The sequence below is a fragment of the Pseudochaenichthys georgianus genome, chromosome 9, assembly GCF_902827115.2.
Source record: "Pseudochaenichthys georgianus chromosome 9, fPseGeo1.2, whole genome shotgun sequence".
NCBI lineage: Eukaryota > Metazoa > Chordata > Actinopteri > Perciformes > Channichthyidae > Pseudochaenichthys > Pseudochaenichthys georgianus.
In genome coordinates, this window is record NC_047511.1 from 11,852,138 (window position 1) to 11,868,401 (window position 16,264).

Below are 16,264 nucleotides of genomic sequence, written 5' to 3' on the forward strand. Positions count from 1 at the left end.
AAGACTTGCTTTACAAAATCCTGATGAGAACATGTTTATAAGTCTTTCAAAACTAATTGAAACAAAAGTGTGTTTGACTTGATTTAATATAATTATTACTTGTTACATTATCAAAACACTGATAAATAATATCATGAATATATCAATATAATCATTTTAAGTAGTTAATTGGCGTAAACTTTCTTTTTGGGTGGTGCTACTTTAATTATTCAAGTTACAGTACTACCTAACAGACCATCTATATTGTAATATAGACTTATGTGACGTTAGTGTAAGTACTACACAATTATGCCCATACAAAGAAGCTAAATAACAGTTTAATGTTGTAAAGTGATCTCACAGTACACCGTCTGTTACAGTTCCCACTCCCAGTATTTATATATTTATATTTTGAAACACGAAAACTGCATATTTGCCCCGTGATGGGTACGCACCTAAATGAGTTCCACACCGTGGACAGGTAGCCAGCGTCCATGAGAAGCCCGGGAACCAGGAGAAGTGTTTATCTGCCGGCCAGTGCAGGGTAACGTCCGATTTCCTGAAAGTAATCACCTCAAACTGGTGTCCGTGGGGGTTTTCAAAAAGCTGGACGTTAACCCTTCGGCTCCTGATCGACGTATCGTTGCGGATGGAGAGCGCCATCCGGCTCTGAACATTGTGGATGTCCGTCCCGTCCGCGAGCTCGTGTCCGCACCCCCTGCACAGTATCAGGGCTGCGGCGGGGCTGCTGCTGGTGCCCCCTTCCTCCTCTCCGGCAGCAGCACACGCCTCACCGGGCTGGTATGCAGCAGGATAAACCAGAAGTAATAAGGAAATATACTGCATTATTATGAATATGTCCTGCATCATTCCTGCCCCCCGCGCACATGGAAGGCTAATCACAAACTAGCTTAGCTTAAACTCCTTAGCATTTGGATGTGTTTTTAGCTGAAGTGATCTAACATCGATGTCGCTTCCTTATCGTATACCAGTCCAAGGTGCAGCAGATTAATCATAGGAGTATTTTAAATCCGACTAAAAAAAACACTTTTAGTGTACATATACTTCTACATCAATTTAAGAAGAGAATAGTTTGCTAGCTCTCCAGGCTAATTTATGGGCGGAAGTGCCGTCATCTCAACAATTTCCTTTAACAGTGGCTACATCGCAGTACAACATCAACTCTTCTATACAGTCTATTAACAACACAACTAAAAGTCCTGCAAATAGTCACTTGTTTTATGATGTAAATGTTATTAAAAACTTTTGATTGTGTGAGATTTAAGTATCTTTATTTATCGAATTATCATCTAGAGTACATTAAGTTCACACATTCATACATCCAGTGTGTTATCGTTTATTTACTTTCAAACTAGAACTCGTGGATTATGTGAACATGTTTATACATTTACCAAAAAGCTGTTCTGCAGTTTAGTATTAAAAGTATTAGTTTTATCGGTAGGCCTATAGTGTGTGAATAGTCATATTTAGTCAGCAGATAAATGTGTTTTACTGTTTATTGATTAATATGACTGAAGCACAAATTGTGTTGCATTTCATCGCATGAGGTTTACATGTAGGAATACATTATATGCTAATGGTTTTTAATTACTGTTCTATTTACTTTAATGTTGCTCCCAGTCAAGCTGGAATCTAATTTTAATATTTAATATAGTTTAGGAGCTTAATCTTAAACAAAACATCATCTAATCTGAATCTTTAAATTAAAATAATGAGTAACCACTTCTGTGGTTACCACGGACAACGTTTATCGTAAACTCGCCTCCACCAATCACAGACGAAGATACTGCAAATGAGCCAATCAGAGAGGTCGTTTGTAAATCCAAACAACCGTCTGCTCCACAGCAGACGGTAGAAGAGAGACAAACGACGAGATTTATCCTGAAAGCATGTAGCTGCTAACTTAGCACGGTAACATTAAACTACCCATTAGGTTTTCTAATGACAGTTTGTTTGTGTTTCTGTTGTTATGTTATGTTTTAACATCCTAAAAGAATGAAAACACGGGATTCACCACCGCCGCCGGTCCACTTCCATGTACCGGAGACCACACCTGTACATGTTCATATGAGGAGGAGTCCCTGCAGGACCCCTCAGGTTATTATGCTGTTTGTACATTATACTGGAAATACAGGTTTTTATATTGTTTAGGGTTTAACTAGCTGATGTGTACAATTCACAGTGGTAATAAATAGTACTGCTTTCAAATGTTACTGAAGCAAAAGAAGAGAACAGTTTTGTTGTTAAAAGATACTTCAAGTACCAAAAGTAAAAAGTACTCATTATGCAGAGCGACCTATTTCAGGAAAAAATTACACATTATATTATTCGTGCATCCTCACTTTAAAGTTTCAGCTGAGGTGAGAGTGGAGCTAATTTGTATTACTTACTGCTGCTGGGTATATTGTGAATTTCCACCCAGAAGTCAATAAAGCTTGATCTTAAAATGTACTATAACATTAACTTGTTTATAATGTTTCTGTCATTTATATTCGGAATCTGCAAAGTTGTGGCGTAAAGAGTACACTATTTACCTCAGAAATGTAGAGAAGTAGAATTAGAAAGAGGGATACAAATGTATCACTGATCCTGATTTGTATGTCGTTTTTACCTTTTAACATGCTTTTTAAAGTGTTAACAATAAATAAACTAAATTATGGGGAGAGTGAAGATGTTACAATAAGTTCAATGTGTTTTACCTGTGGATTCCCCCTGCAGATTAAAGCAAAAGACACACAGTTGAGGGGAGATGGCGGGCGGCCAAAGGTCCGTACGCCGTGGATTCCTCCAGGAATCCTGTCCTGCAGAAGAGATGTGGGCTCCCTTAAGTGCCAGGTATTTTCATAGTGTGTATCTATCATTGCAATGCTTTCAACCAGAGCCAAATACAAATAAATGTGCTTGCAAATGAATGCAGTGAACGAGAGTGCAGGATATTTTGTAAGTTGTGTTAATTTGTGTCTCACTGGCAGAGAAGCAGAGTAGAGCATCGGTCGGGAAGTGGAATCGGACATCAGTGGGATGAAGAGGAGCAGGAAGAAGAACTCGCCGGAGTATCCACAAATCTCACTGTCCTCCTCAGAGAGCAAGACAGCATCCGTCAGTTAAAGAAGTAAGCACCGCATCAGCCGCATGCCACCTGTCAGAGTAAGCTGTCTCCAAATGACTTTAATAGTGTTCAAAACAACTTTAAATTATGTTCTTTTCATATTTTATTTAGTTAGGAATTGCCTTTTTTTGGTGGATACATCAACTGTTCAACATAAAGACAAGGACATATTCCATTCAGATACTTTTAGTTGGCATTCGTTTTGTTGCTGTTGTCATTCCCCTCAAAATCAATATAACATCCCACAGGAGAGGTTTGCTGGCGATAAGGCCTAAATCCAGACTTTTGTCGTGACAGTCGGCACAAGTGTACTGGAAACATTTGAAGCCAATTACATTTTGCTTATAATACTTGAACACATTTTACAGCTTGATAATCTTCTCAAATTCATACCACTGTTAGGATTATGGAAGCGTTAAAGGGGTTTTCCTTCCTGTAGGTTTTTGTACATGTTCATAGTCTACAAGGGCTAAAATCCCATAGTTCACGCCAGAGGGAGTTTCTTGTTGGAGTAAAGATGTCGCAGCAGAGGCACAAAATATAAATATGACCCTGAAAATGAGAATAATAGGGCCCCTTTAAAGCTTACATTTGACTTCCACTACAACACCACTAAGCTTTAAGCAGGCTAGGAAGTAACACAGGAAGTAACACAGTTAACAAGTGTTTACTGACTTATATATTTAATTATATTATCTTATATACAGAACATATAAAACAAAAAACACTTAGTATCATTACTTTATCATCATCTTATGTACATTTTTTAATAAGATATAGCAGACTTGATGCTTTAAACCACACCATTGTCACTTTATCACTTAACACTGTCTTTCATTTGGCATGGAAAAATAAAAATTATATATTTACTTATTAATCATCATTATCAATTTGTTTATATTCTATTTACTCGATTCTCTTTGTATATCTGTCTTTGGGCTGCTGCAACACCTGAATATCTCTTCTGGGGATCACTAACCTAATCTCACTTTGATTGTTTCCCTCTTACTCACAGGTCTGATTCCAGAAGTCAACACAGAGAGACCGACGAGCTCTTGAGGGCGCTTGTAGAGGCAGAAATCGACGGTGTAGCAGTAGCCAATCAGCTGACAGCCCTGAAGGACACTATCGACAGCCTCGCTAAGGTAAACCTGGAGGGACAGATGAGTGATTGGTGGGGGCTTTTTGCTGTACATGATTGTGACTTTATTTATGTTCTCAGGACAAGAGGCTGTCAAAGTTGCACGCATCTTCACTGGCACGGCAGCAGGACTTGTTGCTAGAAAAGATTGAGATGTTTGACCACACGAATCACAGCCTGCGAGAGCTCCTCAGAGACTGGAGTGAATATGAGGTACAGGAAGTAGAAAACAACTCAAGGAGATAAAAAGAAATGCCAACATACAATACATGTCTACTGCCTGTGATAAGCATACTATGTTTTATCCATAGAGAGAATCCTTGGAGTGGATACAACAGAAAGATGCTATAAAGAAGAGATTGACTGCCAGTGAAGCAGAGAACACTGTGAGTGCTAACCACCCAGCATGTGCAGCGCTGCATCCGAGCAGTTGTTTCATGTTTTTCTTTTTCTCCTACAGCGACTTTTGACAAAACTCACCAACAAAGAGAATGAGGCTTCGAAGCTCGCGGAGCATTTGAACTTCGAAAAGGTTTGAAACTTAGCATGTGCTACTCAAAGACAAAAGGTTTTCAAATCTTTGATTTTGTCATGACTTGGTAGAAATATGTTAATTTCTCCCACACACATTTTTACAGAAGCCCTATTATGCTTTCTGGGTTTTCCCTTTCCTGTAGTGTGGTAAATATATAGGTTTTTGTGCATGTAAATGGTCTTCAAAGGCTAAACTCCAAAAGTTCCCTCCAGAGAGAGTTTCTCTCACAATTTGACTACTTTGTTTACTTCTGTAACATAGTGACATCACAATGTATCACTCGCACTTATATTAGCTAGCGCCCCAACACATTGTACATGAAAGGCTAAGCAGGGTGTCCGCGGGGTCTTAATAAATATTAAAAGTTGATAAATCAATTTAGCGAAAATTAAGGCTATTAAAAAGTATTAAACTGCATTTTCCAAGGTATTACATTTTCTAAGCTATTACATTTTGTAGCTTGTTTTCAATAAGTATATACATCGTCCAAAGAGGTTGTATTCTACAGTCTGCCTGAATGTAATCATGGCGTAGGTGTGCAGTGTGATTCTGTGTAGTTTATTTATGACATCCCGTTGGGCTTGACGTCATCTGAACAGGACATCGTGCGCTCACTGCTTGATAGCGCGCGAAGGTCCGTTTACGCCGGTTGTTAAACAACATCGTTACAGGGAAATGCAAGTCTGCGTCCAAATGGTTTGAAGATCAGGAGGAAGGACAATCAATACTGTATATAGTCAATGTGAGGTAAAGTGTGTCGCCAAGGTAACCGGTTAAAACTCAAAGTGGCGATGAGGTCTTAAAATGTATGGAAAGGGTCTTAAAGGTCTTAAAGGGTCTTACATTTGACTTCAGGATTCCTGCATATACCCTGCTACGGTGCAGGACATCTCTTATCGGTTGACTAATCACAACAGAGCTGGCCAGCTAACCAATCAGAGCAGACTAGGCTCTGGTTTCAGACAGAGGGTGAAAAGAGGTGCTGCAGCACAGGCAGTATGAGAATAATAAAGGGATTTTGGAACATTAAAGCATGGAGACATGTCACAGTAGAGGAACTAAATACAAATATGACACCTTTAAGGTTTAAGGTGTTTACAAATATACATTCTGCATCACCTTTCTCTGTCCTGGCAGGAAAACGTGAAGCAGACGGAAGAGCTTTCAAGAATCCTGCGGTCAACCCACGGCCATCTGGAATCAGAGCTGAGCAGAGCAGAAGCGGAAAAGGTCCATCTGGATGCTCAGATTCAGGTCTGTGAACATTAACAACACACTTGAACTGTTGGAGGTGGACCTGTTGGTCCAACATAAGGACTTGAATTGGGTGCTGCTGTTGATATTACAAGTAGGCACCATTTATTTACATGATATCAAAATTGAAGTATGGACTAGTGCAATTTTCAAAATGCAGGAAATTAAAACATTTGTTTAAAGGTTCATTATCGCCTACAAATCATTGTCTACAACCCTAACACAACCCAAAGGTTTGGTATAAATCCTCTTTAAATTAATCCTGATAATTGTAATATATTTGACGATTATGTGAATAATGTTGCAAAAAATATCTATATAGTAATTGGAATATATTGCAATTTTTTTCAGTTCATAAAAGTTATTTATAACAATTTAGTTGTTTAGTCGTTCCAGCTTACTGTTTCGTTTAGGGACTACATCCTATTCTTATATACAGTCTATGTCAAAAGATAAGAAACAAAGTGTAAAACATTCATATAAACTTTGCAAGCAATTCCCGTTTCATTACACATTGATATGAAAAAGCTTCTTCGATTGATCTTGGAAGTAGCATATTAAGCAAGATATTGGCAAAGTGACCCGACAGACCGGGGATTGATGTTTGCTAACTTTTGCTATTGATTGCTTTTATGAAATGTTACCCAGTCCTTCAGAATATAAAAATGTGGCTGCTCTTACTTTGCCTTTTCATCGCTTTCAGACTGTTAGAGCAGCATATACGGCCTTAGATATTTAGAAAATCATTCAATAAGATGAAATAACTCAAGTTCTTGCCAGATTAAGATCCCATTTTACTTTATTTTATTTTAATTCTGACCTTTTAAAGGTGAGATTTTTACGTTATCTGAAGATGGAAAGTATGACCAAAGACTGTTAGTGTTGTTGTCCTTGTCGTTGCAATGTATTATATTGTTTTGCTTTGTATCGTACTACTTTAACATGACACTGTCAACAATGACTGCTTTGCCATTGCTGTCAATTTGTTTGAAAAATCCATGAACAAAGATAGTTCAAATCTGTCGGAGAAATGTAGTGAATTAAAAAGTACAATATTTTAAAAAAAGTGTCATGAAAAGAAAACTCCAGTGAAGAATGGCTGGATGTTTGTTTCCCACTCTGTGTGGAGCAGAGGATGCAGCAGAGCCAGGAGCTGCAGCAGGAGGAGCTGCACACTCAGCAGGGGGAGCTGCAGACCCTGAGGCAGCGGAGAGACGAGGAGCAGGAGGAGCAGGAGCGGCAGGACCAGGAGGAGCTGACCCTGCTGACCCAGAAGGCCGAGCGAGCGGAGGAGAACACCAGGCAGCTCGCAGAGAAAGTGCAGGAGAAGGTCAGCCTTGAGAAGTATCACAGTGTACACCACGAGGTCTGTTTGCTTGGGTACCATGGTTTTACACAATAGGAGGAATTAAGTTTTAAACATAAAACTACCGTAAGAGCTATTTAAAAAAACCTATAACCAAGTTAAAATATGAAAAGAACTGTTTATAAGAATTTAAATATACAACAAAGGTCAGTACAGTACATCATATCTGTGAAATAACTTCAAAGCAGAGGTGTGAGAAGTACTCGGATATTTGACTTGAGTAAAAGTAGAAGTACCAGAGTGTAGGAATACTCTGTGACAAGTAAAAGTTCTGCATTAAAGGTCCCATCATAAGGACAGAGAGTGAATACACAGACTATACAGAGATGCTGTTTGAGAAACCAATGTGAGTTTGGAACATTGAACAATGTAAATCTATTCTAGTAGACCTCAACAATGGAACTATGATCAGTAGAAATGGCCATGACATGGGACCTTTGAAAATGTTAGTCAAGTGAAAGTACAACAGTATTAGCATCAAAATATACTTAAAGTACCAAAAGTAAAAGTACTCATTATGCAGATTGGTCTATTTCAGAATTATATATATAATACGTTTTGATTATAATTATGAATGCATTAAAGTGTTCTCAAAGCTGGTAAAGGAGCAGCTAGTCTGAATGACTTTGTATTCTGCAGGGTAGCTGGTGAATTTACTCCAGGTGGAACTAAAGTCTGATTTAACACTTGATTATATTTCACATAATTAATCCAAATCTGCAAAGTAACCAAAGGTATTAAATACATAGTGGAGTAATTATACATGATTTACCTCTGAATTGTAGTGGAGTAGAAGTACAAAGTTGCATAAAATAGAAATACTCAAGTAAAGTACAAGTCCCTCTAAATTGTACTTCAGTACAGTACTTGAGTTAATGTACTTAGGTACTTACCACCTCTACCCTGTGTTTTGTTTCAGGAATTCCAGTTGGCCCAGGCTCTGTCCACATCCAGGGACTGGAGCCTCCGCTGCTCCAGAGAGGCTGCCGCTAAAGCCCAGCTGGAGGAGCACGTCTCTGCTCTCAGATTGTGAGAACATGTCAGACACAAATGTTTTCTTGTTTCTGTGAATATCAGTATGCACAGCAGAAAGCTCCTTAAAACCACTTCATATTTCTTCTTTTTGTTTGAGGATTTCTCATGATAGAACTTAGATTTGTGACTTTAAAGTGAAGACAGAATTTAGGTCAGCACCTCAAGACACAGTTACAGTCTATTCACAAAATAGAACTGGTTTAATGGATTAATTCATTCTTGCTGGAACACACAAAGAAGAAGAAGGAAATAATCCCCATGATAAAAAATCTAAATTATGCGATGTGAAAAAAATATACAATATATATTATAAATTATAAAAATTATATTATTACATACAAATATGATTGTATATAATTAAATATAAAATAATTTTTATTTTTTTTAAAGCTGACTTTAATAGAGGACTTTCTGCAACCTGAAAACGTGAAAGACCATTTAGAAATATAAAGTAGTCCTCTTATAAGCCTGGCTGTACCAAATCAGGCTTCTTTGAAGGAGACACATAACTTCAGAACAAGTTTTACAGGCCTGTTTCCCTCCCAGTCAGGTGACGGAGCTGAGCTCTCAGCGTCTCGCGGTGGAGGTGGGGAGTCGGGCGGAGGAGGAGGGGTTCAGGGAACAGCTTCATCATCTCAGTGCTGAAAACACCTCCATCAATGTGGACAACCAAAGACTCAAGGTACCTTTAGAAATCTCGCCAGAGGATTTGAGTTTCTCACAACTTCAAATCACATAAGGCGGTGTTCAAGCATTCATCAATTAAAAGCCCAGTATTCATCGCATTATTCTATTAGGAAGAATAACATGACATTGGTCAATGTCCTATCAATGGAGGACTGCCTTTTACTGTTTTATTTAAAAGTCTCCTATTATACTATTTTCAGGCATATATTATAGGTCTCAGATATATAAAAACATGTCTATGAAGTGTTTTGCTCTAAATACCAAACGGATCACCCATTCTAGCCATGCCTCATACGCCTCTATTTCTGCCCTGTTAGAGAAGTGCTGATTCTGGGTCCGTAGCTTTAGGGAAAAAAAGAGAGGAGAGCTCATGCATATACTCAGCTAAACGCTGCCGTGATTAAACGCCATATTATGTCAAAAAGTGCATTTTGCATAATATGGCACCTTTAAAGCTTTTTTATGGGTTTTAAAGTTTTGGAAAGCTTTTTACCGTTTCCTTATTTCTGTGCCGTATTTAGGGTCACTTGACATCCGCTGAGGAGAAGCTCGGAGCGCTGCAGTCTGAAGCCCGTCGGATGAAGTTGTCAATTAAAAAGCAGGAACAACTGGTGGAGAAATACAAGAAGAAGGTAAAGTCAAGTTCTGAGTGACGAGCTCCACGGAGATTTAAATCAGCTAACCAAATATCTGCACCATGCACAGATTCACTTTAAGGTTTTTATAAGTCCTTGGATGCAAAGTTGATGTAGAAACAAACAGATATCTGCAAACATGCCCGGGGAACAACAAAATACCTCTGAATAAGAAAGCGATTGGATATTAATTTTTGTTTCTCACAGAAATGTAATCTGCCAAACAATTCAAAATACACAATACAGGAGAGCAATATATCTAATTAAAATAAGATATACAAGACATCGAGTGAGAAACCCTAAAATATTCGAAATAAGTAGAAATATGTATAATAATCAAAACTAAAGACATTTAAAAAAATAAAATACTTCAAATGCATAAAAAGATACCAAAACATTCAATCTGTTGAATTATAGGCCTTTTCATTTGGTTATATTATATTACAAGAAACTGTTAAATGTTTAAACATTTAGCAAGCATAGACTTATATACAATCAAAAAAAGATGAAAAAGGGGGTTTTAACCTAAATAAAGTATGTTTTTTTCAAAACAAAAATGTCCCAATAAAGTCAAAGAAAAGTTAACAACATAGTTTAGGGATTATAAAATAAACTATATAGACAATAAAAGTATTGAAGATTAGACAACATACAGTTCACACACAATACACAAATCAAAATAAAAGTGCTAGGTTGATTGATCTTCCCCTGTCGTGTAGTCTATTAAAATATCATGGCAGAGAACGAGACTCAGTAGCGTTAACTTGGAAAGGTTGCTAAGGGTTGAAAGCGGAGTGCTTTTAAACTGTACTGTGATGAAGTGACGTCCTTCTCCTCCGTGCAGGTCCAGCAGGTGCGTCTGGAGTCGGAGGAGAGCCTCCTGAAGCTGGAGACGACCCAGAGGGAGGCGCGGGAGGTGAAGCTGAGCCTGGAGAGGGGGACGGAGCAGGTGAGGAGGGGGCTGCTGGGCCGGCTCAGAGAGATGGAGGCGCTGCCCGACAGACTGCGCAGGGCGGAGCAGCAGCTCAGAGACGCCCAGCAGGAGGCAGAGGACCACCAGCGGAGGAACGTGGAACACAACTCCGCCCTCTCTGAAGTCAGACACAAGGTACTCCAGATCCCTTTATATACATCATTATACGAACTGGCTCTAACCGGTATATACTTATATATCCTTCACCACCAGCAGCCGAACCCTTTTAAACTGTTCAATTCAGCACTAATATCTTATTCATACTTATACAACACTGTATATATTGTACATGTAATATATTGTAGTATAATGTAATAAATTGCACATTTTGACTTTTTAGGTTTACATACCGTAATTATTTATATATATATATATATATATTTTTTACATTCTTTATTTGATTTGATTTCATTATAAAATCAATACACTGTCAAGAAACCCAATATTCCCGGGATAAATAAAGTATTCTGATTCTGATAGCATGGGATGGGAGGGTTACTTTGAAAATGTATTCTTAAATAATTACCCATTCAATAAAAATCAGAGACCTTTTCCAAGTATTGCTATATTAGAGTCATGTTATTAATCTTTTTATTTGTGATAATATGTTCTGAGAAACCGAACCCCGGTAAATGGCCGATAGCTCTACCAAGTGATCTAAACGGGCCCAAGTTATAGAGCTACTTAATACGAGTTTTTTTGTTTTAGTGTCACAGCCGAGGCAATATTTGCCTGATATGAATTTTGTTTTTGTTTTGCCATCCAATTGCATAGAGCGAAATGAATAGAATGCAGATGTTAATTTATTCGTGTAAACATGCCCTAAAGCATTTCTTCAGCAGAGAAAAACATTTTGGAGCAAATAGAAAGGCAAGTGTTACATAGTGATGTCACTATGTAATGGAAGTAAACAAAGGAGTTCAATGTAGGTGTTTCAGGCAGGGGGGAGAGTGTGGGAGAGAAACTGCCTATATAACACACTACAGGGAAGGGAAAACCCAAAAAGCACAATAGGGCCCCTTTAACTGCAAGTGATGTCGGCTGACACAATTATTTAACCCCTAACTTTCCTGAGTTTTTTGCAAACAAGTCTTCAGTTCCCAATTGACATCCTTGTAAATATTAAAACAGTTGTACAATTCTGGCTACAGGTATATACATTTAAGAGAATCACTCATTTAAAGGTCATGCTTGAACTGCATATTATTCTTAGTACAAACTGTAATTAAAAAGATTTACTTACTTCTCCACAGTCATTCTTTGCAAAAAAACGTTTATTTCCTGTAATAATGTAGGATGTATGCATGGATGTGTATTTATATTTTTTTCCATGATTTGGGGTATTTCACCTTTTATTTTAAAGCTGATAGTATAGACTCTGGGAACAGGAAATGAAACGAGAGGCCTGCAACAGAGGTTTAGGTTCGTGGCTGGAATCGATCTGTAGCAGTGCTGTTATATTTTCAGAGATTGGCGCTTCATGGAGGGGATTAGTATCATCAGAACTGATCTTTAATTGTGTTTCTTCACAGGTGGAACAGCAAGGCACTCAACTGGAGATGTTGCAGCAGAAGAACCTGCTGCTGCAGGAGGAGAACAACGTCCTCAAAGAAAAAACTCACAACTTTGAGAGGTACGGACATTTATAGAATGACCTTTACCAAATGAATATATACAGATAAAAAAACATCTGGACATCAGTATGTAAACATCACTACCTCAGTGTAGCATCACACCTAATCCGTGACAATGGATTAATTTGCTTTAAAGGTCCTCTATTCTCCGCCTTTCAGTTTGCAGCAGCTGATAGCTTGAATATCATACAAAAAACCTTGAAGATGGAGACCTTTATCTCCCCTCGCTCCTTCAGGGACACTATTACAAACACATGCAGCTGCTTCGCCTGATGCTCACTACCAGTAGGCGCTTTCACACCAAGTACTTTTCCCAGAATTACCGGAACTATCTAGTAGATCGTGTTCACACTGGAATAAGTCCCTGAGGGAGGATTAGGCAAATGAAGCTACTGACGTCACTTCTTCTTCTTCTGCTTTGGGTTTACTGGCAGGCCGCAAACAACTTTACGGCGTATACTGCCATCCGAAGTCCTGGGTAAATCGCCAGAAGTACAGACACCTCCTCATCACTCCACTGCTCTCACGTTTTATTTTGCCATGAGTTAGTCTCTTTGTGTTGGTGCGCTGGGCTAATGCTAATGCTAATAATGCTAATGCAAGCAAATAAAATGGCGGCTTCACAAAAGTTTTCGGAATTTTAACGGGCCGTGGTTTTCAATTCAGAAATTGGAACCTTTTCCTCCCCAGGAAAGTACCACCTCTCTAGCAGGGACTGAAAACGGGTGAAAAGGTTCCCGAGAACTAGATTCTAGTTCCAGATGTTTTTGGTGTGAACGCAAATTCCCAGGAACTATTGGAACTATTCCTGGGAAAAGTACTCCGGTGTGAAAGCGCCTAATGTCTTGACCTCTCCTATAGTATACATTACCATGAAGGAATTAATGAATGATTGAATGGATGAATGTTCTATATTATTTTAATGACTGATTGAACTCCAGCAGTATTATTTTAGATATGTTATATGTTTAACTGCTATGCCTGCCATCTCTGCTCTGTGTCATTGTGTTGTCTCCTGGGTTCTGTAGTGCTCGGAGTCTGTCTTCTTATTTTCTTCCTCCCAACCCCCATCCCCTCAGGAAGCCTTTTGCCTCCTGTCAGGTCATCATTGAAAATAAGAATTTGTTCTTAATTGATTTTCCTGGCTAAATAAAGGTTCTACTACTACTACTACTACTACTACTACTCAGAGTTCCCGTTAGCCGGTAATTACTGGACTACGACCGGTAAAATATGCTGAAGACCGGCAAATCTAAATCTCTCCGGTCAAAGTGTCCGTTCAAAATAATTTCCGCTTAGCGCAATACCACATCAGTTGCGCAACTTGCGCCATTTATGTGACAGACAAAAGATTATGTGACAGACAAGAATAGTCAATTCTAATGTCTAACACGTAATGTGGAGAAAGAGATGTCCTGGATGGGTTGATTGTGCGTTTATCTGTTGGTAATGCCTCTGGTGGGGCATGTAAACTAATGCATAATGCTGCGCTATACTTTGCGGCCTCACCCGGTTGCATAGCGACACTTATTGTTTAGGTGTCTTTTAATAAGCAGGTAGTCATATCATTAGCTAGAACCAGCTAGATCTGATCAATATGGACATAAACGGGAGTGAAGTCTAATCTGACGGGAGAGAGAGATCATATAACTATGTCCCATAATCCCCTCTGTTTCAGCCCTGTTTCAAAAGTGCTGATTCTCTGTCTTTTACTTTAGATGAAAATAAGGAGCACAATGGTGCTCTCGGAGGAGATTCAGGGGATGAGGTTGTCGGATGTTACCTTGGTTGGTGATGGGCTAATGGTTACACAAGCCAAAACATCGTTATGACATCATAAAGTGGCCAAAATCTGATCGGCTCATTTTCAGACAGGTTTTTATATGAATGGATCAGGACAAAAAGAGAGCAAATCCTTTTTCCTGAATCTTTCAGAATCTCTGAGGGGACACATATGTATGTATACAAGACATGGAAAAGTGGATTTTGCATAATATGTGATCTTTAACTTAGGTAAGAAATTGCACAGTTAGCGGACAGGGTCACCACTGTAGAGCACATTATACAGAGGGTCTTTATAGGGGAACATTTTCCAAACTGCAGCTGTAGATCTTTGTGTTATTTGTTGCAGGAGGCTGGAGGACTTGACGGTAGAAAACCAAGAGATGTCTGAGGCTCTGCCATCAAAGGAGGCCAGTCTTCGCAGCATTCAGCAGCAGCTGGAGGAGAAGAGCCACGAGGTCAGCTTCCTGTCCCGACAGCTGCAGACAACTCTGGACGACGCACAGAGACAGGTCTGAGACAGACAGACCCTTTTTACACCTTCCCTACACTTGTTACAGTCCTGACTGTTGCCTATCCCGCTTTTTCAGAATCAGAAAACGTTATTGATCACAGGGGAAATTGGGTTTTGTAGCAGTTGCTCCATTATAGAATAAAAGATAATAAAAACAAATACAAAAATATGTATTTAAATGCAAGAAGTTAAAGTAAGAAGATATTATAAACCTATATATATATTAAAGCAAAAGAAATTCAAAAATAATTGGTTAAAAAAGGGAAAAATGTAATGAACATTAAAATAAAATTCAAAAATGAATTGAAATAGAATGCAAATATTTATATAAACAAAAGAATGTCCAAAATAGATAAAATAAATATATTTATATAAAGATAAGAAGTTATTGTACAATGAGGGATAATATAACTATGTTAATATGTGCATTTCAAGCCTGGAATGACTAGTTTGGGACTATTTAGTGAGTGTGGCCTAAGTAAAACTTTGACAAAGACCAATTGGGGAGGCTGTGAAATGTGCAGGGACCAAGGTTTAAGCTACACCACAAAAGACCCTCCATGCTTGTGTGGTTTGATTGACTGCAATATTTTTGATCTAATTCTATCTGAGCTGATGTTGTATTAAAATAAATTACATGCAATGTTCAATCAAGAGGGCCCTTCCTCAAGTTTCTAAACACTCGACACGTATAAAAAAAAGACTGCATTTGGTAGACACAAACATTTTATTATTTAGAATATACTGAATGTCCTTAATAAATGACATGGGGTACACTGAACACGTTCTCCTCCCTGAAGGTGGACGCCAGCATGCAGAAGGTTCTGGTCAAAGAGAAAGCGTCTCAGTCTAAAGCTTTGGACCTGCAGAGCCTGCTGAGCCGAGCCAAAACAGAGCAGAGTCAGCTGCAGCGGAGCAAGGAGGAGGTATGTCTCAATGTCTTTGGAATTTCCTATTGGACATACAAACCGTTAGTTCTCATGTGTTGTTTCTGTTTTCTTTCAGATGGAGCGGCGTTTCCAGAGTCAGCTGCAGAACATGAAGGACAGACTGGAGCAGTCCGACTCTACTAACCGTAGTCTACAGAACTATGTACATTTTCTCAAAACCTCATATGGGAACGTGTTCGGTGACTCTTCACTTGCAAGCTGACCAGCATTCATCCATTCCCAAAGCATTGCAGTATATATAAGTGACATTTTTTTTTTACTTAAGAGTTTTATAGTATCAATTCAATTAATTAAAGGTTTTTAAACATCATTGTTGCCTGAAATGAATTTATATTCTAACATAAAAAAAATGCCTTCACAATTGTTGATTCTGTGGACAATTTTAGAAAAAAAACGTCCGTTTTTTAATGTATTTAGAAACTCTTTCAGTTATAGCGACACTCAGTATGCGTTTGTGTTGCATCTACCAGCAGGTGCTCAGGGACACTAGCTGAGGCGACCAACTTTGTGGTAAAAACGTTGTCCATCCCCTCGAACGAAACATTCCAACATTCCACTACAATATACATTTACAGATCAATATTTCTACTGTTTTATAGCCTCTCCAGTACTCCTGTAAAGTAAGCGTACATACAGTTAAAGTCTCACA

At 38.6% G+C, this 16,264-nt stretch overlaps 1 protein-coding gene across 1 annotated transcript; it reads left to right on the top strand.

Annotated features, from left to right (window-relative positions):
• The first annotated feature begins 720 nt into the window (after positions 1-720).
• Positions 721-15,925, top strand: LOC117451997 (outer dense fiber protein 2-like). The gene is made up of 18 exons (XM_034090397.1): positions 721-803; positions 1,995-2,097; positions 2,719-2,835; positions 2,973-3,112; positions 4,125-4,254; positions 4,332-4,463; positions 4,562-4,636; positions 4,711-4,782; positions 5,923-6,039; positions 7,172-7,369; positions 8,325-8,434; positions 8,987-9,122; positions 9,649-9,759; positions 10,607-10,870; positions 12,268-12,368; positions 14,501-14,663; positions 15,466-15,591; positions 15,671-15,925. The coding sequence occupies exons 2-18, from the start codon at positions 1,996-1,998 to the stop codon at positions 15,815-15,817; spliced, it is 2,241 nt and encodes a 746-aa protein (XP_033946288.1). The 5' UTR covers positions 721-803; position 1,995; the 3' UTR covers positions 15,818-15,925.
• Positions 15,926-16,264: the final 339 nt, after the last annotated feature.